General features: G+C 43.5%; 1 protein-coding gene and 1 long non-coding RNA gene across 13 annotated transcripts in view; both read right to left on the reverse strand.

Moving 5' to 3' along the window:
- Window positions 1-9,600: 9,600 nt before the first annotated feature.
- LOC134738330 (uncharacterized) lies at window positions 9,601-18,231 on the reverse strand. Its single transcript, XR_010124002.1, has 2 exons — window positions 11,545-18,231; window positions 9,601-10,477 (listed from the first exon to the last, which is right to left on the reverse strand). It is a non-coding gene; the product is annotated as an uncharacterized LOC134738330 (long non-coding RNA).
- A 2,342-nt stretch (window positions 18,232-20,573) lies between these two features.
- DET1 (DET1 partner of COP1 E3 ubiquitin ligase) overlaps window positions 20,574-25,070 on the reverse strand; it is a 31,473-nt gene continuing 26,976 nt past the window's right edge. For all 12 annotated transcript variants that reach the window (XM_054451700.2, XM_054451703.2, XM_054451699.2 and 9 more), the window contains 2 exons: window positions 24,554-24,745; window positions 20,574-21,231 (listed from right to left, as the gene is read on the reverse strand). In XM_054451700.2, the coding sequence (XP_054307675.1) occupies window positions 21,042-21,231; window positions 24,554-24,745 (382 nt within the window). In that variant the 3' untranslated portion in view covers window positions 20,574-21,041. The remainder of the gene's footprint in view (window positions 21,232-24,553; window positions 24,746-25,070) is intronic.

The following is a 25,070-nucleotide window of genomic DNA, read 5'->3' on the forward strand; positions in this document are numbered from 1 at the left end:
TCAGACTGCTTCTCACCATTTCTCCTGCCATCACCCTACTCTTGCCTGGCCCTTTGCCTTGGCCTCCTAACCACCTTATCCTCCAAGCACAGCTCCATTTTGCCCCCAACATCCAGAGTAATTTTTTTTTTGAGACAGAGTCTCCCTCTGTCACCCACGCTGGAGTGCAATGGCATGATCTCGGCTCACCGCAACCTCTGCCTCCCAGGTTCAAGACATTCTCATGCCTCAGTCTCCCTAGTAGCTGGAATTACAGGCGCATGCCACCACACCTGGCTAGGCTTTTTTGTATTTTTAGTAGAGATGAGGTTTTACCATGTTGGCCAGGCTGGTATCAAACTCCTGACTCAAGTGATCCGCCCACCTCACAGTGTTATTTTTAAAGCACAAGTCAGATCATGTCACTCATTTATTAGTTTTCTTGTTTATGTTCTGTGTCTTTGGCTAGAATATAACTCTATGAAGGCAGGATTTGTGGCTTTGTTGTAGCTGGAGCCTAGGAAAGTGCTGGGTAGGTGCTAAATGTGTGTTGAGGGCCTCGCTGAACAGGAGAGCCTATGGCGGTGGCTGAAGTGGGGGCCTCACCTCTAACCATGTCAGCTGCCCAGAGCTGTCCTGACCCGCCCCACAATGCAGAGGAGCAAACGCCCAGCTCCAGATTCAGCCATGTTCCAGAAAACGGCATGGCAACACCGGCGTGCATTACAAAATGTGACTTTTAAGATGGTTTTCTAGACTGTTTCTAGAGAAACATTCCAAAACAGTAAGTGAACTCTGGATTAACAACAAGATGAATGACTAAAATGATATATGGGGTGGATTCTACAGTGTTATCTAGAACCCAAAACATTAACCAGGGTCTGATTCTGAAAGGACCGTAGTGATATCTCCAAAATGTGACAAAAGAATTTAGAAAAGGAGGGATATTTTTTCTTTTCAAAAAATAGGTGCTTAATAAATATGCATTGAATAAACTGCTTATATAACATAAAAAAAAAAAAAAGAAACTATGTCCCACATGTCATTCTAAGACACACTAGGATGGTTCCGGAAGCGGTATTCCGAAAAGGGGTCACTAAGAAATCCTGGCATTTCATCCACCTCAGGGGTGTTACCATATATTCCTCTGGCTCCAAATTACTCAAATATTTACTTTATTGTTGTATTATTTTGAATGTATTGTTAAGAGCGGCATCTAATCCTTTGTGAAATGAGGCAGGAAACAGAAGGCAGACATAACAAATGAAATCAGCAGACTCAAATCACGGGGGATGTAGAAAACATGGAAGAAGGAGAATTGAGAGGAGGGGAGGAGACAGATCACTGACTTCAGGTACCAATTACAGGCCCATTGTCCTGGTTTACATCTTCCTTTCTAGAAGGGAGGTTACAGGGGGTTCTCTGATAACTTATAAAATCTTTTGCTCTCCCAGCTCTTCAGATTAGGAGACACTTGCTGGGTGAACCACCTGGCCATCGAGAGGTAGGAGATTCCATGGCCTTAGTAATGGTTGTGTCACATTCCGCTGCTATGGGGATGGAGATTAGCAAGCCCTAAGCATCCAGGACTCAGAGTTGTGGGAAGGGCCAGCAGAAGGGCCCACTGTGCGTCTCCACCCAATGGTCCCTGAGGTTGCTGGGTACACTTAATCCCACTGTCACCACACATTCACCACAGGGGCACACAGGCAGCTCTCCCCTGCAAACAGCAGCTGGTCAGGGCTGGGCTCCATGGCTGCTCATCTGCCACCCACTCTCCTAGATGCGAGGATGTCTCTAAGACAGGCCTTATCCCTCAGAGCATCTCATTCAGTTCCTTCTGGTTTGGATCTGTGGCTCAGATGGGGATTTTCCTTCCTTCCCACATGGCTGGCCACCTGCATGCAGTGTGAGTTCCAGATAAACCGTCTGTCCTTCCCTACCCCATACCCTTCCCCAGTGCCTCATGTAGCAGGGTAAAGATGACTGAGCTGCAGACTTAAGTCTTTTCTTTTTTTTTTTTTTTTGTGATGGAGTCTCGCTCTGTTGCCCAGGCAGGAGTGCAGTGGCGCGATCTCCACTCACTGCAAGCTCCACCTCCCAGGTTCACGCCATTCTCCTGCCTCAGCCTCCTGAGTAGCTGGGACTACAGGCACCTGCCACCACACCCGGCTAATTTTTTTTTTTTTTTTTTTTTTGTATTTTTAGTAGAGACGAGGTTTCACCATGTTCGCCAGGATGGTCTCGATCTCCTGACCTCATGATCCGCCCGCCTCGGCCTCCCAAAGTGCTGGGATTACAGGAGTGAGCCACCACGCCTGGCCTGAAGTCTAAGTTTGAATTCTGGCTCCAGCTTTGTGACTTTCAGAAGGTTACTTAGTTTCGCTGTACCTGAATTCCTTATCTATAAGATGAAGACAGTAACAGTAGGCATTTCAGAGAGTTGAGTGGATCATAATTGACATACACAAAGAATTTTAGCACAGTGTCTGGTTCAAGTGCCCAGGAAGTGCTCACTGTTCTTAGCTCCCCTGCACTCCCCCTGGATGGGGCTTGTAGATGCCTGCTTTAACTCAGGGCCTTCAGCTCATCTGTTTGCACTCTAAGGAGGCCCAAAGGAATAGCTTTAGAACCCTCTTCAGAAAGTGTCCTGAAAACTATGAATGGACTTTAAGAATCTAGTGGCAAGACTATAAAATGAAAGGCCTGCACGCTAACTGTGACCCTGTCAGTGACTCCCTTGTCCTTGTTCTCTTACTGGTTTCCCAGTCTATGCAGTGGGAATCCTTTTGCCTACCTCTCATCACTCCAGCAGTAGAATAATTTTTTTATGCTGTTTCCAGATGGGATCTGGGAAACTCAACTTTGGTACTAAAATACTAGTATGGGGGGGCTGCTGCCCTACAAAGGGAGCTCCCCCAGGCTATCTGTGTTGCACAGCTGGCTCCAGAAGTCTGGCACAGGTGGGCTGATTGGCAGAGCCTCAGCAGCAATGCCCCTGTGAGAGAGGATGGCCTTTGCTTCCAGTTAGAACTCAGAAAGTGTAGGACTGCACAAACCCAGAAAGAGGTTCGAATGCTATGGGAACCAATCAAATGGCAATGTCACTCAAAGGGTCTGAAAAGTAGAACCATGGGGGTGAGCCCACTGAAGTCACTGTATGGGTGAACCAAGGCCCTGGACTGGAAACTGCTGGGAGCCTGTGAATTAGGTGGCCTCGGAGACCCTGCGAGCACTACTTCAGTGTGAGGTTGCAGTGTAAGACTGCCTGCAGTTCTGTGCTACCTGCAGCACTGAGTGGCCACAGCCCAGCCACTCTTTTGTATTTTCTGAGGAAGGTGTGGAGAGAACACAGCCTTTTCCACCCCCAAGCCAGAATCCTGTTGTCCTGTGGCTCACACAATATAAAAAACACACACCTAGAAGGTGTCTGCAGGCTGAGACAGGCCGGTGTTGCCTACACAGCAGGAGAATTGAGAGGTGGTAGCTTCCTATTTTCACTTCATCAATAAGCAGCAGCTGGAATGGGAGCCAGACCAAAGGCTGTCATCTCCTATAGTCTCTCCAGAAATGGAAAAAGCTACTACTTTCTCACCATGGGTAGAATGACTTGAAAATGCCAAATTAACCCTTCAAACATGCACTTGTGCCCACCCTGACTGAAGGAGACGCTCTCTGGAGAGGGCAGCCTAGCCTGGCATTTGACAGGTGCTTTCTGTTGTGGATGGCTCACTACGTATTAGACCCTGGCCAGACATGCAGTCTCTCATTTCGTCCTCAACACAACACTCAGCAGTCAGTATTATTATGCCTATTTACAGATGAAGAAACTGAGGCTGAGACGATACCACAGGGTCAGATAGCTGAGGAAGCATGGAGTCAGAATTCTAGAGACCAAATCTTAGGCGACTCACCAGCCTCCCTCCCTTGGTGAGTGTGATGAATTCTGTCCCTCCGGCACTCTCCCTCTCTCGCTCCTATTCCCCTCCCCTTTGCTTCATCTGGGCATTGGGTCACAGAACTCCTCTGCCTCAGGTTTGCAGGGGTCCTCGCCTCCTTCACTATCCAACCTGGCCCCAAAGACAGCATGTGCTCACGACAACAGCTCAGGCTTCAGAATCAGACTCGATTCAAATCCTGATTTTACATCCACCATGTGTGTTATTTAGGGCAAGTCTCTGAGCCTCAGTGTTCTCATCTGAAAACAGGAATATTATTGCCTCCTTCACAGAGCTGTCGTTTAGATTGACGGAAATGTCTGACAACTCCCTAGGACAGGTGCCCAGAGAGGGCAGCAATGCAGGCATGTAACAGTTCTCAACAGAAGCTTCGGAAGCAGAGACCACGCAAGCTCAAATCCTAACTCTTCCACTCAGTAACTGAGGGCTGGTAACTGAGCGGTCCAGAAACACCTCCTGATTTACTTCATGGGGTTGCTGTGAGGATTTAAGCAGTTAATACAGTGAGAACACCATGCTTGGCACACAGTTACTACTCAAAACACTCCCCTGGGTGACTCGGCGGCTCTCATGATACCAGTTGCATGCTCTGCCTCTGGCTCCTCAAGCTTGACCTCCAGTCTCGAGATCTGGCTCTCCAGGTTCATTACCTGCCTCTCCTATGCATGTTCCCACTGGGTATCTTCTCATGAGCACCACAAACCGTGTCCAGCATCCTTCCTTCCCAACCGGCCTCTTCGTGGCTCCCAGTCTTGGCTGGGCACCATCTTCCCCCACCTGCTGACTCACCCCTGACTTTGTCCTTCCCTCAGTCACCCATGTACAACTGCTCACTCTCTATATCATGCCCATCCATCCCATCCTCCCCAACCCTTGGCCACTGCCAACCCACCAACACTCCTGACCATCCACCCTGGGGCACAGGGCACTAAGGCCTGGTCAGGTGTAGAGGGGAACGGTGCCCTGGGCTGGGACAGGCCACGTGCGATAGTGCCCAGCACACCGAGAGCTCCGTCTGAGAGGCAGCAGCTTGGACGGAAGCTGAGATCTCTGCCAGCCAGGTTGTCCAACAATAGCAGTCCCTGATTGAGCACTGACTGTGCCAGCACTGTGCCAAGCCTCCGCTGATATTATCAAGTCCAGCTGCCAGTTATAAGAAGCTAGTGAGGGTGGGAGAAGCAGGAACAAAGTGGGCAGAGGAAGCAGTAAGAACGCAGGCTGAATGCAAACAGCAGGGGCCGAACTTAGGGCAGTTTCTGCACCTCTGAAAGTCTGTTCCTCGCTTTCATCAGGTCTCCATTGCCTACAGGGTGGGAGGGAGGAGTTCAGGAGTCTCCTATGCATAGATGATTTATTTCCTATGTGACCGTAAAGGCCTCTTTTCTAGACCTCCCTGCTTCCTGCATCAAATCCATTCTGTAGCCAGGGTAATCTGAAAACACAAATCTGACAAATGGCTTCACCAATTAAACTCTTCAAGGGCTCTCTAAACACAGAAGCTCAGAAGGCTGACAAGTCTGCTCCCCACTGCCTCCCTGGCCACCCCAACAGGGGCACTTAGCTTTAAGCAAGGTTTTGTTTGCTGGCCCCCAAGCATGCCAAACTCTGTCGTGCCTCCATGCGTCTGTACCTCACTGCCTCTGGCTGGAACACCCTTCTCTTCCCATTCCTCCACCTCTCCCCTATTGTCATTAGGCTAACTCCTCTCATCCTTCAGAATTTTCAACTCAGGTGATATCTTTGCCAGAAGCCTTCCTCAACCCCCCAGTCTAGGTCAGATACCCAAGGTCTCTGTGCTCCCCCAAACCTTGTGCACCTGTCACCTGATTTCAGTGAATCCCCCCAGCCCCTTTACTTGTCTGTCTCTGAACCTGGTCCATAAGCTCAGGGAGTCCAAAGACCACCCTGTATTGATCTTTTTAGCCTAGTGCCTAGCTCAGGGCCAGATACTCAAAAGAAACTCAATAAATGTTTGTGGAATGAATGAATAAATACAAGGTGGCCCCTGCAGACACAGCCGTGCTCACCATTGTGGCTAGAGAAGGACACAGGAATCTCACACTCAAACAGGGTTGAAGGAGTGAGGAGGGGACTGTGTAAGCTGGAGAGCACACATGCTCAGTCTAAAGGGGGCCCCGATTATTGGCATGTGGGACTGTTAGGCTTCCTGATAGCAACATGAAAAAGCAGGATATTCTTTAAAACTTCAAAACTGCAAACATACCAAATAAAGCATGTCAGTGTGCAGCACCTCATCTCAAAGCCTCCAGTTTGCAACCTCTGCAGAAGCACTTGAGAGGAACCAGCGTGATCTGAAGTCTAGTCTCTGAGCAGCCATCTCTCAAAACTGGTGAGGAAGGCAAGTTCAGACTCACAGTGGTGGCTGCTTTGGATATCTGCCATCCCACTCTCTCTTTCCAAGGGCCCTAGTTAGCCAGTTAGCCAGCCACCTAGGAGGAGGCTGAAGCTCCCCTTGCTCCTCTTGCACAAGGTGGTGTGGTGCCAGGGCCTCCAATATCTCCCTCCCCTAGTCCATCCTGAAAGGCAGGCCTCCCAACTGGGTCTGAGGTCATTCCCTCCTCCTCAAACTTCTCAGTTGTACTTTAAAATCCCAGTGGACTTTTCTAGGCCGTGTTGCTCTGTCTGTGTCATAGCTGGTCACATTCTGTCTGCTCTAATCATGAACCTGAAGGAAAGGAGTGGTGGAGCACCTGAACCACTAGTAGGCAGTTCAAGGATCAAGAGGTTCAGTACCACAGCTGGCAGGAATAACAAGTTCAGACCACCCTTTCCTGAAGAATTAGCCCCAGACCCAAGGACACCCCTGCCTCCACCCCAGGCTATGACAGCAGGTGAACTGGCCACCCCCTCATCTGGAGAGAAAGGGCCCTAGAGCAATCAGATGTGAGTACTTCATGTTGCTAGGGAGCAACAGGCAGCAGCTGGCTGAGAAATAAGTCATGTCCTTGGGAAAGCATGTTCCTGGCCACTAATTAAATGCTGCTGCAGCATCTCCTCCTTCAGAGAGCTATAGAAATGTGCTGAATTAATGCACATGGGAGCAGCTGGTTCACAAGCCTGCTAAGCCTCCCCCTGTCTCTGCGCAAAGGAAAGGCTCACAGCACAGGAATGAAATTGCTAAACCCCTGGGAGGCTGGTAAAGAAAATCTGGCCTCAGACTACGCAGTTCAACTAGCCCACAGAGTGTCTACCTAATACCACCTCTACTGCTGCAGGTGAATTCATCTGTTAAATACTTTTAGGAAAATCTCATTAAATGCCACTTCTGGGTATATGCCCAAAATAATTGAAAGCAGGCTCTCCAAGAGATATTTACACATCTATTGTTCATCATAGCCCTATTCACAATAGCTGAGAGGTGGAAGCAACCCTAGTGTCTATTGATGGGTGAATGGATAAACAAAAGGTGGTATCTACCCACAATGGAGTATTATTCAGCCTTAAAAAGGAAGGAAATTCTGACACACGCTACAACATGCATGAACTTTGAGGACATGATGCTAAGTGAAATAAGCCAGTCACAAAAGGACAAATACTAGTATTCCACTTATATGATTACTAGAGTAATCAAATTCATAGAGACAGCAAGTAGAATGGTGGCTGCCAGGGTCTGTGGGGAGGGAGAACGGGCAGTTGTTGTTTAATGGGTATGGAGTTTCAGCTTTGCAAGATGAAAGTTCTGGAGACTGGTTGCATAACCACATGAATGCACTTAGCATTACTGAACTCACAGTGGTGTTACACTTATAAATAGTTACGATGATAAATTTTATGTTTTTTACTGCAATGAAAAAAATTTTCTTAGTTCATGTTCACAGTGAAAAAAAAATTACAAAGATAAAGGGAAATGTCTATCTTCCCTCACTTCCACACCCACTTTCCAGAGAAAACCATTAATAGTCTTCCGTGTCCTTTCAAAAGCATTCTATGACTCTCCAAGCATGTATGTATTTATATGTAGACTGACTTTAAGTTCAGCACAGTTTAGTTTTTTCTTCACACGAAAAATAGCATCATGCTAAACACAGTTCAACTAATGTCTCAGAGAGCTTTCCAAATCAATACGTACAGATTTGCCTCATTACTTCTAACAGCTCTATCGGATCCCATTGTATGGCTGTCTCATGATGTATGTAGTCTGTTTTCTACTGATGCACATTTAACAGTTCCCATTTTTTCATAAAAAGTTGCAATGAACATATATGTCTTGTTCACATATACAAATGTTTTGCCCTGACACATTTATCGTTTTTTTCTTCTGATACCTTTGGTATTGACACATAGAGTTGGAATTTAACTGGGTTAAAAGTTATATACATTTTTTAACATATTGCTTTTTTGTCTTCCAAGAAATCTGAACCAACTTACTCTCCCACCAACAGTGGGTGAGCGCCCTACATCCTTGTCAGTACTAGGTCATCAAACATCTTTAACCCTTGCTAATCTGATAGGTGAAAAATAAATATTATAAACAATTGTCATGTGGTTGTTGATCATGTTTATTTATTTTTTTCTGGGAACACTCTGCTAATAACATAGTCCATTTTATCTTTTGTAGTGTTCATATTTTTATTAGATATTTATAGGCTGTTTTGTAGTAAGGAAATCAATCCTTTGCTAAAGAGGTTATCGTTTGACTTTGTTTTGTTTTTGTTTTTTTGCCGTGCATAAATTATCATTTGTGGGATTTTTATGGGACTTTTCCCCCCAGAAGGGGCTTTCTCACTGCAAAATATAAACAGAAACCCAGAAGACAATGGCACCCCGGCTGTCACAGGTCCATTTTGCATACTTGTTCTTCCCTGACCTTGGCCCCTGTTGCCTGCCTCTCCCTGAATCCTCCCAGCATGAGAGGCACAGAAATGTTCCTGCATCCGGCTCCAGCTTTCTCCATTCTGCCTTTTTAGGAAACTCAATATTTTTCTAACATGTTTCTTAACCTTCTAAAATGTCTCCCCTCATTTGATAACTAGGTAAACCTCATGTTCTTCTAAGATTTTGAGGGGATGTACCCCAGTTATGAATCACTGCCTTCTGCATAACCTCATCAGACAAGATTGCTTTTCAAACTCTCTGAGGTTTGTAATATGAAAATGTATGCATTTTCCCAATAAAATTCCCAATAAAAAATGTACTGAGGTTTTTTTTGTTTGTTTGTTTGTTTGTTTGAGACAGAGTTTCACTTTTGTTGCCCAAGCTGGAGTGCAATGGCGCGATCTCAGCTCACTGCAACCTCCGCCTCCCAGGTTCAAGCAATTCTCCTGCCTTAGCCTCCCAAGTAGCTGGGATTATAGGCGCATGCCACCATGCCTGGCTAATTTTTTGTATTTTCAGTAGAAACGGGATTTCACCATGTTAGCCAGACTGGTCTCGAACTCCGGACCTCAGGTGATCTGCCCACCGTGGCCTCCTAAAGTGCTGGGACTACAGGCATGAGCCACCACGCCCGGCCTTTTTTTTTTTTTTTTTTTTTTCCAAAGGATATCCCTCTCAGGATTCTGACGTGGCTACTACATCAATCTCATGCTGAACCTACCCTGAGGGTTGACAATCACTTTTCAGATAAACATTTTTAAAAAATTGTTTTAGCCAGAATGACATTTAAAAAAGAAGATCTGAAAGGAAAACAAGCTAGAGTCCATTTGTTTTTGTTGTTGTTGCTTTTTATTTCAGCAGCTTTTGGGGTAGCAGTGGTTTGGGTTACATGCATGAACTAGTGGTGAAGGCTGAGATTTTAGTGCATCTATCACTGGAGTAGTATACACTGTACACAATATGTAGAGTTTTATCCCTAACCTCCTCTCATCCTGCCCCTACCAAGTCTCCACAGTCCATCATATCACACTGAATGACAGAGGCAATTTATTTTGAGTAATACATCCCTCCTTAAGACAGATTTCAAACTTTGTAACCCCCAACAGAAACTTTTAAAGACTAGGGCAAAGAGACTGAATCTAAAGATTACTTTTCATTCACTTTTTCATTCCTGTTCAGAATATTCCCATTCCCCAACTTCTCCTTTCTTTCAGTAGAAATATGGGGCCCCTCTCTATTTTTTCAACAATTAATTAAAACTAAGAGACAGTCTCTCTCTCTTTTTTTTTTAGTCTCTTCTTCTCACTCTGGGAAGTTAATGACTACACTTAGAAGAGAAACAGTACTTGGAGACCAGATCTGGAGTCCCAGGAAGCAGAACAGGCTGGGCCAGGAAGAGCAGCTCAAGGTGCAGCAGTGTGGGGAGCCTTTGCACTCCACCTCTGCTCACTAGAGTTAATGCGTGCTACTGCCAGGCAGCGACTGCTGACAACTCACCTGGGGTGCTGCAAATGCTCCCTGCAGGAGGTGAAACTTCAGCATCAAAGAATTAATGAAACATTACATGGATAAGCAGTGAGCTTCCACAAAAAAAGCCGCCCAACACTCAGCTTTCTTGCTAACTCCATACTCAAAGACTGGTTTCCTGGTTCCGTTACTGATGGTGGGACAGTTGAGAGAGAGGACAAGGCACCTCTTTCTTTCTAAGAGAGAGAGAGATTGGCATTCAGAGACATTACCAGACTAGAAAGGTAAAGGTTAGAGCTGTGATTTACACATTCTTCTATTCCTAGTCCCTGGCCTTTAGCAGGTCCTCAATAAATGTATAACATATGAATAAACACACAAGTCAACTAACACACTAGTGTTAAGAAGGAGAAAGAGGCCAGGGTCACACCTGTAATCCCAGCACTTTGGGAGGCCAAGGCAGGTGGATCACTTGAGGCCAGGAGTTGGAGACCAGCCTGGCCAGCATGGCAAAACCCAGTATCTACTAAAAATATAAAAATTAGCTGGGCGTGGTGGCACATGCCTGTAATCCCAGCTACTTGGGGGACTGGGGCATGAGAATCGCTTAAGCCTGGGAGGTGGCGGCTGCAAGAGCTGAGATCTCACCACTACACTCCAGCCTGGGCAACAGACTGAGACTGTGTCTCAAAAAAAAATAAAATAAAATAAAATAAATTTAAAGAAAAAAACAGGAGAAAGAGAAATCATGTGGGATATATTGTCAACCTTTAATAAAAAATACTTTGCTAAGCCATCCACCTACAAGGAAGAAGATGGATACAAAGACACAAAAATATCAAATTTCCCTATTAATATTTTTGGAAATCAGTAAAATAACCAAGTTTAGACCTAAATAAATTCAGAGATTTAAATGAATTCTGACATAAGCCCAGGTTAAAGTTTACTTGACATTAACCAGTAATGTTACTTTTAGCAAATTGCTTGATCTCTCTAAGGTCAGTTTCCTTATCTACAAAATAGGAATACTGCATTTTTCAGAGGATGCCATATTGCAAAAAGACACCTTTATTTATGTGTGTGTTGGCTATACATTGCTACACAACAAATTACCTCCAAAATTCAGCAGCTTAAAACATTTATTGGCCAGGCGCGGTGGCTCACGCTTGTAATCTCAGCACTTTGGGAGCCCAAGGTAGGAGAATCGCTTGAACCTAGGAGTTTGAGACCAGCCTGGACAACACAGGAAGGCCCTGTTTCTACAAAAAACTAAAAACAATTAGCCAGGCATGGTGACATGTACCTGTGGTCCCAACCACTCAGGAGGCTGAGATGGGAGGATCGTTTGAACCCAGAAGGTCTACAGTGAGCCATGATCATGCCACCGCACTCCAGGCTGAGCAACAGAAGGAGACCCTGTCTCAAAAAAAAAAAAAAAAAAAAAAAAAAAATCATTTATTATCTTACACAATTTCTGAGAATCAAGAATCTGGGAGTGGCTTAGCTGGGCAGTTCTGGCTCAGAGTTTCTCATGAGGTTGCTGTCATATAGGCTTGAATGAAGCGGGAGGACTGGATTCCGAGATATTTCATTCACATGGCTATTGGCAGGAAGCCTCAGTTCCTCAGCAAGGAGGTCTCTCCAGGAGCTCGCCTGTGTGTTCTTGTGATATGGCGGCTGAATGATTCCAGGGGTGCGGGCAGGGTGCAGAAGCCTAGCCTTGAAATGTCTTTTATAAATAAGCCTTGAAAGTGGCACATCATCACTTCTGCTGTGTTTTATTGGTCATGCCAACCAACCATGATACGATGTGGGAGGGCATGAATATAGAAGGTAGGGTCACTGTAGGCCATCTTAGAGGTTGACTACCACAATCTGTCACTCTAAGAACAAATTAAACCATGACAATGCTTATTGCTTGGAATCATTTTTATATTATATCAACCATGTCTTTTGTTTTCTGATGCCTTGACATCTTGGGGCCATACTGACCCTGGACTGCCCCTCCCAGAGTTTGCTAATTCCTGGAGATAGCAAACAACTTGCCTGAGAACATGTCTTTCATATGCAAACCAACCAACCCAGAGCCCACACTGCCAAGCACCTTTTTATAGGGCTCTCACACTCAGCCCTAATCACCCCAGGGCCAGGTACCAGACAACTAGGGATAGCACCTAGACCCCAGGGCCCATCAAAATTCAAATTAGTCAATCCCAAACCTGCTTACCTGCTGTCTGGCACATTAATTTCTGCAGAAACCACAACACAGGCTCTTATCCATGTTTTTGCCTGTTCCCTCTGCCTCCTGACCAATCCAGGTGCTTACCCATGGCCCTGCATGCATACCACGCCTTCAATTTCTAGGGACCTATGCATATAACACATTTCTTTCTTCACGACAGTCATTTCCCGTGTGCCTTCCCACAGTTGATTAAGACAAATGCCAGTACCTTTAAGATATACGTATCCAAAAAGCGCTTTTGGCCTTTTTCAGATTTTGTTTTTTATTTGACTTAACCTCTAGTTTCACTTTTTTCTATATTGAATCACATGTCCCTGGAAATTAATCAGCTCCTGTTCAAAGTGAGCAGGAAGCATCTAACAAATCGATTCACATCTCAATGATTAGTCCTGTGCTCTGCATGAATTGGTTCCACTAGGCCTCTCACTACATTAAAACTTCTTCCATTTATTCCAAAGGATGGGTCAATTTCTCCTTTAGTTGCGCCTTGTTTGCTGTTTGATAGGCAATCCTTTCGCATGAATCTCAGCATGTCAGTAAAACTTCATTTACTAGTGGATATCTTTCTTTCTTAGTTCCAAAAAACACCTCCTGCTTTGTAAAAAATCATGTTCATTCCTCTGATGGCAAATCTGTGCTTTACTAATATCAAATTAACCCCACTGCTCTGCCTTTCTGAGTACAAAACCACCTTTTATTATAATACCAAATCACAGTATAATCTTTTGAAGGCATCTTAAAAAGCACTTACATTGAACACATGTGGTTATCAACAATGCACATTACTCAACAAAAATGATGACAATGGGAAGAGTGCGCCCAGTTTGCACATCCACAGGCGATGAGAACAGCAATGTTGCAACTGCTGCCTTGCTGACACTGAGAAGACACCAACTTTAAGATACACTCCAGTTTCAAAAACTGCATCTCAAAATTCATGAAATGCAAATCTTTCCTATATAAGGTGCTTGGCATAGCATCTGGCCTATAGCAAGTAAGCTTTTAATAAATGTTAGCCATCAACAACACACCAATAACAAACCTTCAGCAAACAAAGCTCCCTTTAACCAATGTGTTTGGTGGCAAAGCAGGTTAGAGGTGTTCTGGTCTCCTCAGCCTTAGGTATGCATGGCAAGAGAATGGCACCACCTCAACTGCCATGGGTGGGCAGGGGTTAGGCCTAGAGAAGCGGCAAGCTTATGTCAGTTGGTCACTAGGAAATGAAGAGGTACAACCTGGGCTGGGAGCAGTCTGTGACACTAAAGAGGCAGGAGACCCTCCCACACAGGCCAAGAGATTTACAGAGAAGGGAGAAGGCAGGGTGCATTTACTGAGCACTTATTATATCAAGAGCTTTAATTAGTACTCATTTAGTGCTCACATCAACCCTGAAAAGTAGAAATTATCCCCATTTTACAGAGGAGAAACAGACTCACTAAAATTCTTATCATCAAGCCCAGGGGTACATCATAGGTGACAGAGCCAGGGTTTGCACCAGGCTTCACATGAAAGTTATTCCCATAATTCTATCGGGCACCACGGATAAAGAATCCAAGTCCTACTAAGTATCTCCCTGCCTCCTACACTGGTAATCAAACATTGCCTGATGAAGAGAGACTTCAGAAGTTTTTCTTTCAAACAGAGGGTTATAGCTATAAAGGGTATATACTGAGCAGATAAATGCTGTAAACAAATTTGCCCTGTGGAACATCAAAATCACTTAATATGCTCAATTGCTTTCAAAGCATGCATTACAGAGAACTGTTATGCTGATTACCAATAATTATAATCTACTCATTAAGGAAAGTCCCTAAGGGCTTCTACAAAGGAACACTTCATGACTGAGTTTAAGTTACTCTGTGTACTTGAAAATAATGAAGCTACCATTCTTTTAAAAATTATCTAATTTAGGTTTTTCACTCATTTATACTGTGCTTCTCTGCAAGGGCTCCAAATGAAAGAGGTTTTGCTATCCTTAAATGGAGCCCTTCTCTCAAGGTCCAGAGCAGCTTGGCACTGACAGCTGACATGTCAGCTCCCTGCCAAGCAGGGATGGGAAGAGAGAGGTTCAGGGAAGAATCTGGATCTGAAAGTCTGTCCCTGCTTTTCTTATAATTTTGGTTCCAAAGAACTTGTTTCTCCAGATTCTTGAGATCCATCAGACATTTGTGGAGAGAAGACACTGGAATTGACTAAGAACTGCCTTAAATCCTTTAGGAATAAAACTAATATACAAAAAAACAAAGGCATTGATAACTTAATATGAGCCAAGTACTCAATGAAGTGAGTGCTTCCCCTCTGCTCTCCTTCAGCTGTTGGAGTGACCCAGTGCCTTGGATCCTCACCTCTTTTACTCTATATAGTCCATTCCCATGGTTTTAAATTCTAGCTATATGCTGATGTCTTTTAACATTATAAATCCAGACCTGACTCCTTTCTTGAGCTCCAAATTCATGCATCCTATGACTTAAAACGTCCTCACTTGGACATCTAATAGGCATTTCAAAACTAGCATGTCTAAAACAACACTGATTTACACCCACCACCCACCCCACCAACCTGTCTTTTCTCTAAGACTTCTCATATAGCTTCAATATCTATCCATTTATTTGACCCGAAAACTTAGGAATTATTCTCAATTTCCTTTTTTCCATCCACCTCTGTTCTGTCCATCTCCCACACATCCGACTTCACTCTAGGGATGTCCCCTGAGCAGTCTAAACCAATCACGATAGTCCCATACTCTTTGCTAGTGATCAGAATCCTAGGCCAAAACTAGTCTGCATGGAATGTCATGTGTCTTAATTCAGGTCCATGGTACAATGAGGTAAAGATATCTGGGAGCATTTCTTTTTTGAGGATGTCAGTGAAGAAACATGTATCCCACATTTCCACTATCCAGTGCCCTATGAGCATACTCAGAAAGAATCCGACTTAGGATGAAGCTGATTTTCTGGATGGAGGGAATAGGAGGAAAGAACTTGGCCATAGATGACATGGCTGATTACCTAGAGCAGGGGTCCCTGATCCCTGGGCCATGGACCAATACCTGTCCACGGACTGTTAGGAACCAGGCCGCACAGCAGGAGGTGAGTGGTGTGCAAGCGAGCAAAGCTTCATCTCTAGTTACAGCTGCTTGCGTTACCACCCGAGCTCCAACTCCCGTCAGATTAGCGGTGGCACTGGATTCTCATAAGAGCACGAACCCTATTGTGAACTGTGCATGTGAGGGATCTAGGATGCGTGCTCCTTATGAGAATCTAATGCCTGATGATCTGTCACCGTTTCCCAACACCCCCAGATGGGAGTGTCTAGTTGCAGGAAAACAAGCTCAGGGCTCCCACTGATTCTGCATTATGGTGAGCTGTATAATTATTTCATTATATATTACAGTAGAATAATAATAGAAATATGGTGCACAATAAATGTAATGCACTTGAATCATCCCAAACCACTCCCCTGTGCCCAACCTGTGGAAAAATTGTCTTCCATAAAACCAGTTCCTTGTGCCAAAAATGTTGGGGACTGCTGACCTGGAGCATACAACCCTGAAATTCACTCTACATCTGGATTTCCAATTCTGTGAGACAATAAATTTCCTTATTGTTTAAGCCAGAAATTTTGGGTTTTCTGTTTTTGCAGCTGAAAGCCACTTAATAGATGCAAACAAGGGGAAGCCAACAAAGGGGACCAAGAAGCAACAATCAGTAAGGCAGGTAAAAAACCATATACTGTCCTAGAAACAAGAGAACCAAGCATTTCTTGGTACAGAGACAAATCAACTACGTCCAATATTGGGAGGTTGAGGAAAAGAAGGACTAGAGGCGACCACTGTATTGGCAACATGAAATCACTGGTTACCTGGACAACTGCAGTTTCAGAGGAGGGGTGGGGACAGAGACTTCTTTGGAGTGGGTTGAGGAAATGGGCCACAGGGAAGTGAAATCATTTAATTTAGACAACTCTTTTGAGTTTTGCTATGAAGGGTAGCAGAGAAATGAGCAGTAACAAAGGAGAATAAGGGGTCAAAGCAGGACTTTTTAAAGACCAAAGATCTTCTAGCAACAAAAATGATTTACCAAGAGAAATATGATGCAAGATAGATAAAATAATTGCAGAAACAAAGACCAGGGTCTTTTGAAAAGCCACAAGGAGACAGGATCCAGTGGACAGGTAGAGGGGCTTGCCTTTTAGAGAACAGGGATTATTCCATTTGCTGCAATAGGAGGTAAGGCAGGGAACAAGTACAGATGCAAGTCATAGCTAACATGGTAAAGAAAGGGGAGTTCCCACCTGATTCTATTTCTGCCAAATGGCAAGATAACCAGCTGAGATAATGGAGGAGTTTTTTAATGTGTTTTTAATAAACAGGGTATCGCTCTGTTGCCCAGGCTGGAGTACAGTGAGGCTCACTGGAACCTTGAATTCCTGGGTTCAAGCAATCCTCCCACCTTGGCCTCCCAAAGCACTGAGATTATAGGCCTGAGCCACCAAGCCTGGCCTACTGAAGGAGGGGTTTTGAAGTGAGAGGCAAAGGTGCAAAACAGCAATTTCAGAGAGTTGGAAAGTAAACAAATAAGGAAAGTCTTACAATGTTGAAAGAATTGCTCAGCGATCTTTAGTGCCCATTTTAAGTCTGTGGTCATGAATTTAAGAATAGATGTGGTTTTTCTGCAGCTATTTTCAGCTGTTCAGAGACAGACATGTACAGAGTTGAGAGTTTTCCAAATTTGCATGAAGGAGGCAGAACAGCAAGGAAGTTAAGGGAGTGATTATGGTGTTAGATTATGCAACCTAGGCTGAATAAGGAAAGAAGAGAGGATCTGAGGGTAGGTGACAGCTATGAAGATGCAGTATCCCAGCAAAGGCTAGTGGTCCACCAAAACTCATTCTCTTTTCTTCTGAATGCAAGAGTACACAGGACACAGCGGGCCAGGCACACTACATTTCCCAAGCTCCCTTGCTTGTTAAGTGGCCATATGGTGAGGACCTCTCCAATGGAACATGAAGGGGAGTGATGTGTGATCCTAATGGAGAGTCTCCTCCACACTCATACTCTCCCTATGACTCTCCCTATCTCAATCTAGGACAATACCACAGTGAATGGCAAAGAAACAAGATGGAAGACACTTGGGTCCTTCAGGCTGTATGTGGCAGAACCACTCACTGACTCTGAACATCTGCCTTGCACTGTGACCTGAGAGAGAAAAAAACTCCCCTCTTGTTTAATCACTGCAAGTGGGGTCTTTTAGCTATAGCAGTTTATCCTTATCCTAACCTGAGCCAGGGATTGGAGACTTCAGTGGGGTCTAAGATCCTCTGTAGTGGAGGTAGTGAAGAGAGTGAGGTGAAAGCCTAAAAGGGAGTGGTCAGAGCGGGATATATGGATTATGAAATTGAAACTTCAGAGGTGGGCAGTTAGAGGTGATAAAAAGATCTAAGATAGGACCAATGGAACGTATGACTAAGGTGGAGGGAAGTGCAAATTAAGTTTCAGAAAAGATAGGAGATTGGCCTAGGATCACACATGAATGAGCAGAAGGGCCCAGATTCCCACTGGGACCTGAGTGACTTCACACTGCATGCTCTTTCCACTCTGCCGGGTCCTCAGGTTCAATCAAACCACCTGATTCAAAGAAAAAGCTGCAGGTAAAGTGTTTCTATGAAGAAAGGTTAGTTCAGCCCCACGAACATGTAACACAACTTCTCCTGGGTAATGGGTAGTACACTACGAGAACACAATTATACCCAGTATCTGACTTAATAATGGCTCAACTCAGGATTTATTGACTTACAAGACTGCAAAAGCAATACACATTGAGTAAAGTCGCCATAAAAAATGATGAGTTCACGTCCTTTGTAGGGACATGGATGAAATTGGAAATCATCATTCTCAGTAAACTATCGCAAGAACAAAAAACCAAACACCGCATATTCTCACTCATAGGTGGGAATTGAACAATGAGAACACATGGACACAGGAAGGGGAACATCACTCTTTGGGGACTGTTGTGGGGTGGGGGGAGGGGGGAGGGATAGCATTGGGAGATATACCTAATGCTAGATGACGAGTTGGTGGGTGCAGCGCACCAGCATGGCACATGTATACATACGTAACTTACCTGCACGTTGCGCACATGTACCATAGAGCCTAAAGTATAATAATAAGAAGAAGAAGAAGAAAAAAAAATTAAAATAAAATAAAATAAAATAAAATTGAAAAAAAATTAAAATAATGTAGAACTAAAAAAAAAAAAAAAAAAAAAAAAAAAGATGGGGTTATACCCAGGTAAACCCTTCATCAGATATCTTCAACTTACAATGGGTTTATCTGGACGTAACTCCCTCGTAAGTTGAGGAGCAACTGTATTGTTTGTTTGGTTGTTTTTTTTTTTTGAGATGGAGTCTGTCTCTGTCTCCCAGGCTGGCTGGAGTGCAATGGCGCAATCTTGGCTCACTCACTCAAGCCCCACCTCCCGGGTTCACACCATTCTCCTGCCTCAGCCTCCAAAGTAGCTGGGACTACAGGTGCCCGCCACCACGCCCCGCTAATTTTTTGTATTTATAGTAGAGACGGGGTTTCACTGTGTTAGCCAGGATGGTCTTGATCTCCTGACCTTGTGATCCGCCCGCCTCAGCCTCCCAAAGTGCTGGGATTACAGGCGTGAGCCACCATGTCTGGCTGAGCATTTGTATTGTTAATACATAATTAGAATGATCATGCTTTGCAACTCTATATTTTTCATGATCTACTAAGTATTTCATCCATCCAGGGGCCCAGTGGCAGCATTCACACCCTCCTGTTCTCCTTTGGATGACCACCACGGACTCACCTGGCCTCTCTCTCTAGTCTCTATTCCCTCCAAGCCTTCTTCTAGACTGCTGAAAGTTACCTTGTGAAATTCGTATTATGCCTTCTACTACATAAAACCCCAGCAACCTGCACAAGACCTCTCTTCCCAATATCCCCTCAGCCTACCTGTTCAGTCACATTTTCCGTCTCCCTCGCCCCTGTGTATGCTGCAGCTGTATTCACTTATTTACCATTTTCATACTTCCATGCCTTTGTATATGCTGGGCCTGTCCTTGAAACGTCTTCAACCCTTGGTCATACAACACATTCCCATTGATCCAACTCCAGTGCTCTTCCCCAGTATATTTTTCTTTTTCTGCCCTTCCTTCATCTCTCTCCACTGTCCCTAGAGAGACACAATTAGAGCTATTATTGTACTGTATTATAATAATCTGTCTATTTCTCTCCTCATCCTTGGCATCCTGACATAGTTTCCACTTGACTCATAGTAGGTGCTCAAATCCTGCACTGAATGCTGAAGGAGACTGAATTTAGCTACTCCATTTTGATCACACTGAAATTAGATGAACTGTTTTTGGTGGGACTCAGGATTTCATATCACATTTCTTATTTTCCCAAAGAAAGTCAGTCTGGATGGCAGAGGAAACACAGGGTCCAGCTGTTTGCATCCATGGCCCCTTTCACAGTCTGCTCTGGAACCCAACATTTCAAAGCTACCTTCAAAGTTAGATGTTACTAAACAAGCCTACTACACTACTGGCAGATACATTATGCAGATGAAACATAAACAGGCGGCAAGAGTTGAGAATGTGACAGAGGATATGGCTGGAACCACCAGGTGTTTGTGGGATGGCTGCGATGGCTCGGCCATCCAGGAACAGCCAGTCTGGTCTCTGTAGGGACACCTGCGGCTTGCCAGCTCCCACTACCCAAATTTCAGTACGTGCTACACAGTATTTGTTTCTGCTGTGGCCAAGGAGAGCTGCTCACTCTTCCACCTGCATGACACAGATGGTACAGATGGGAGCATGCTTCCACATGAGGATGTGCAATTACACCCAGTTCCTCCAGCTGTGACAATTACCAAGCGAAACCCAAGGGAAGGAAACAATCCTGGCAGATAACTGTCTTCCCTGCTGGCACTTACCACTTAGTTCTCCCAGGAACAGCTGCTGCATCCATGGCCTCTCATCTCTTTCACAGTCCTTCCTGGAACCCAATACTTGAAAAGCATTGGGTATGATAGGAACATAAAGCAGTCATCGAACCACATATATTTAAGTATGAAAATACCATGGCTTTATTTTCTCTTAAAAAGATAGCCGTGCTCATGAGCTAAATGGAAAGGATGTATGTTGTTCTCATCAGTAAACAAGATGTAACTGCTTTCAGACACAAACCATAATGCCAAAGAAGTGACATGAAGGGGATATAAGTCTAATGCTTTCATCTTCACAGCAATCAAATGCAAAGTAAAGCAAAAATGAAATGGACTTAATTAATGCTGGGCATTCCCACAAGGAAAAGGCAAGAGGATATTGTAACAATCAGTAGCAGTATTGTATACAATTTAAAAATTTCATTAGGTTGAGCCACCCTCACTCCTCTCTCTGGCTCTCTCGCATCTGAGGTATAGCAGGCTGCAACTAACAGAGCCAGTAGTCAGGAGCTTTTGCTTTGGAGTCCACTGAGATAAGTGAGTGGCAGTCTTGGAAGACCAGATAACCTGGCTCTGGTGAGGCACCTATGTGCAGCAGTGTCGCATATGGAAGTTGACAACATACTCAGCATTAGTCCTCTGCACAGAAATAGCGAAAGGCTCAAAAGGGTGAAAGGTGAAGGCAACAAGGCGTCGCACTGTGTGGTTGATGGGGCGGCCCAATAACCCCGCCTGGATCTCAAACTTGAGCAGGCCCGAGTCCCGGGCATAGAACCTAAAAAGAACAAGGACAGAGACAGAGAAAGAGGGGACAGTATTGATATTCACCATCAAACTGAAATCTAGACAGCAGGGGAATGTGGCAACTCATTATTTTACCTTATTAATGAAATCTCCTCTTATATCAGCCCCAGGTTATCAGAACTATAAAATCACTCTGGTATGACCAGCTCATTTAGTGAAGAGTGATTATAAATCTTACTATGTTGCACTGAGTCACTGGTCATTTCTCTTTCCTGAGATGACTCAGTTTTACAGCCTTAATTATAGCCTCTCCGCTTCCAGACGCTCCTGCCTCAGGATTGTCTAGGCCAGGGCTAAAAATGAAATGCAAGCCACGTATGTAATTTTAAATTTTCAGGTAGCCATATTAAAAAAAATAAAAATAAAAGAGAAATTTTAATAATACATTTTATTTACTCCAATATATCCAAAATATTATTTCGACCTATAATCAATATCAAACTATTAGTGAGATATTTCTTTTTTTTTTTTTTTTTTTGGAAATCTGGTGTGTATTTGACACTTGAGCACATCTCAACTTGAACTAGCCACATTTTAAGTACTCAATAGCCACATGTGGCTAGTGGCTACCATATTGGACAGTATGGATCTAGGCTCACCTTTGAGTTTTTCATATTTAAGAATAAAATTCTTTTAAAAGGTTCTTTTTCATGCACAGAAACAAAATACTAAGTAGTGTTTAATTTTTCATCTAATATGTGAGACTAAAGATGCTTCCATCCATCCTAGTATTTAAATGCCTTTGCCATATGCAAAATAAATGCCCTGTGGTTTGGGGAACTACAGATGATTAGTGAGTGGAGACTGAATGGCTGAGGCAGGTGGGGGTGGGGTGGCAGGGAGGATTCCAGAAAATAAAAAGCCCTGAATTAAAGAGTCCTATAATCTCCTTTTGGAAATCCAATATATAAGCAGACCTAAAGATACTTATACCTTTTGACTCAATCTCATATCCAAGAATTTATATCCTCAGAATTTGATTTAAGTGAAATAAGTAGTACACGAATAAAGATGACTACTATGGCATTTGTTTTAATGTAAAAATGTAGAAAGAGAATAAATGCTCAGTGATGGGGGAATAGTTAAATAAATCATGGTACATCTGTTTGATAGAATAATACACCTTCATTAGGACTGTAATTGTGAGGACTATGTATAATAACAACATGAAATAACATTTATAAAAACAGACTACAAAAAATGATGCTAACCATGATTACAACTGTGCAAATGTAAATATGCATATTGACAAAGACTAGACTGGATTATACAATAAAGATACTGGAGGAATGGCATTCTCTCTTCAAAGGCCCTTAATATCCTTATATTTCTCATTTCCAATTAAAAATATAAAGAAGAATTATAAGAGAAACCCCTTTATTCAGGAGCAATAGCATTTCCAAATTTTAGATTCATCTTCTCCAATTAGAAAGGTAGGAAAGTCAGAAAGGAGAGAGAAATGTATCTCATGGTACTTGACTCATATCAGATGAAGGCCCATTTTTTTATGTGTAAAAAACACATAGCTTTACTCCCACAATCCCCAAACACAAAGGAATTGTAATTTAAAGTGGGTTGTTTGAGCTTCTAAATCTCATTCCCGCTTTACAGGACATATGGGTAAATAAGAAATACAGTAAATACTATCCCAGGGATGCAACAAGCAAAATCTAGAATTTGGAGAACGCTAGAGGAAAAACAACCTGGTTTCCTCAATAATTTCATTGCAAAGAAAATAAAAGGGGGAAGAAGAACCTACAGAATAAAAATGACTGGGCCAGGCACAGTGGCTCATGCTTGTAATCCCAGCACTTTGGGAGGCTGAGGTGGGTGGATCACCTGAGGTCAAGATTTCGAGGCCAGCCTGGCCAACATGGTGAAACCCCGTCTCTACAAAAATACAAAAATTAGCCAGGTGTGGTGGCGGGCACCTGTAATCCCAGCAACTTGGGAAGCTGAGGCAGGAGAATTGCTTGATCCCGGGAGGCAGAGGTTGCAGTGAGTTGAGATCGTGCCATTGCACTTAAGCCTGGGCAACAGACGGAGACTCCGTCTTAAAAAAAAAAAAAAAAAAATGACTGAAGGGACCAAATGCAATGCATGAACCTTGTTTGAATCTGATGCAAACAAATTAACTATAAAAATAATATTTATAAGACAACAGGGATATGTAAAAACTGACTAGATATTTGAAGATATTAAAGATTTTTTGTTAATTTTTTAAAGATGGGGTAATGATGTTACTTGTTTTGCTAGGATAACTTGGATTTCCTTTAAAATAACCCAGGACAGTGATGGGAAGGGGAGGGAGTAGGGGTGGTGATGGAAATAGCTGAGACAGGAGTGGCCACGAGCTGGTAACTGTTGAAGTGGGTGATGGGTACATGAAGGTTTATTATGCTCTTCTACTTTTTGTATATGTTTAAAACTTTCCGTAATAAAAAAAAAAATTAACTAGTTTTTGGAACTTGACTCTAATTTCCCAAAGGAAATATTACAAATGGTGATTAATTATACAGAATATGTCACACAGGCCCATTTAATACACAATGAGACTGGATGATGAAATATATCTATCATAAAGATCTAACTACCACTGTTTCTATGTGAAAAAGACCTTCCAAGCTCCAGCCTATAGCCCCAGGAACACACCCACCTTGAGGTAACTCCACTAGTGACAGTAATTTCAGCTCCTCCCCCTAATACTATTACAGCACACAGAACAGGCTCCATATATGGAGTGACAGATGGGTCTGTGAACTAGACTTCTGTGAGGAAAGAATTTCTTGTAAGACGTCAGTTTCAAACCTCTAACAATAACACAGTAGTCTACATTCCAAAATTCCTCCAAGTGAGGAAGCATGAGTTTCTTCTAAATCTGTCAGCAGTTCCCCAAATTGTCTCTGCTATTTTTTCTATGAGGTAACAGGGCAGGATAAAATAATTTGTGTTAGACACATAATTATAAAGTCTCAATGTCAAAAACTATTATGGAATGGTATTAGATTATTAAATGGGAAAGTACAGCTTCCTCCCCTGGATACCTTTAAAAGAGGACAACACTTATCTGAATTAGATGTTCTGATGAGAAGCAAAGAGTAGGAATAACTTATGAGACTAGTACCTAAATGATCATAGCACTCACTGCATTACAGAAATAGCCTGCCTTTTCAACCTTACCCATGAGTACGAGTGGAGACAGTCACAATCAAATGATGTCCAGAAAAAGAGAAAAAGAAAGCAGGCCATCTTCAGCCCTTGAGCAGTTTGTAGCTACAGCAGTGACACTGTACCTGATTGGGTGATCTCCACAAGTCTTGGGCCGCTCCATGACAGATACCCACTTGTCATCATAACTGAAGAGAGACAAATCCAGATAGGGGCTACCGCTGTAAGACTGAGCACTGATGGGGAGCTGACCCAGCAGCCGGCGTACTGCCTCTGTGTGCCCTCCATACTTGGCATTTATAATAGTGTCTTTGAATCTAAACGAAAGGACCAGTGAGGAAGGCTTTGTTAGTGAGTACACAAAGCTGTCTTGAATTTTAAATTGACAAATATATGTCTAAGAACAACTCATTCTTTAAATACAATTAAAACCTAGGTAATGAATTAAGATAGAACTGTCTCTCACACATTACAGGTCTGGCCAGCTACAAATACTTTTAAAAAGCAAAACATATAACTAAAAATGGAAAACAACAAATTACTTTAGAAATGTGTTTGGGTTTTGGGTTTTTTGTTTTTTTTTTTTTTTTTGAGACAGGGTCTCGCTTTGTTGCCCAGGCTGGAGTACAGTGGTGTGATCTC

This window comes from Pongo pygmaeus, chromosome 16 (assembly GCF_028885625.2).
Source record: "Pongo pygmaeus isolate AG05252 chromosome 16, NHGRI_mPonPyg2-v2.0_pri, whole genome shotgun sequence".
Lineage (NCBI taxonomy): Eukaryota > Metazoa > Chordata > Mammalia > Primates > Hominidae > Pongo > Pongo pygmaeus.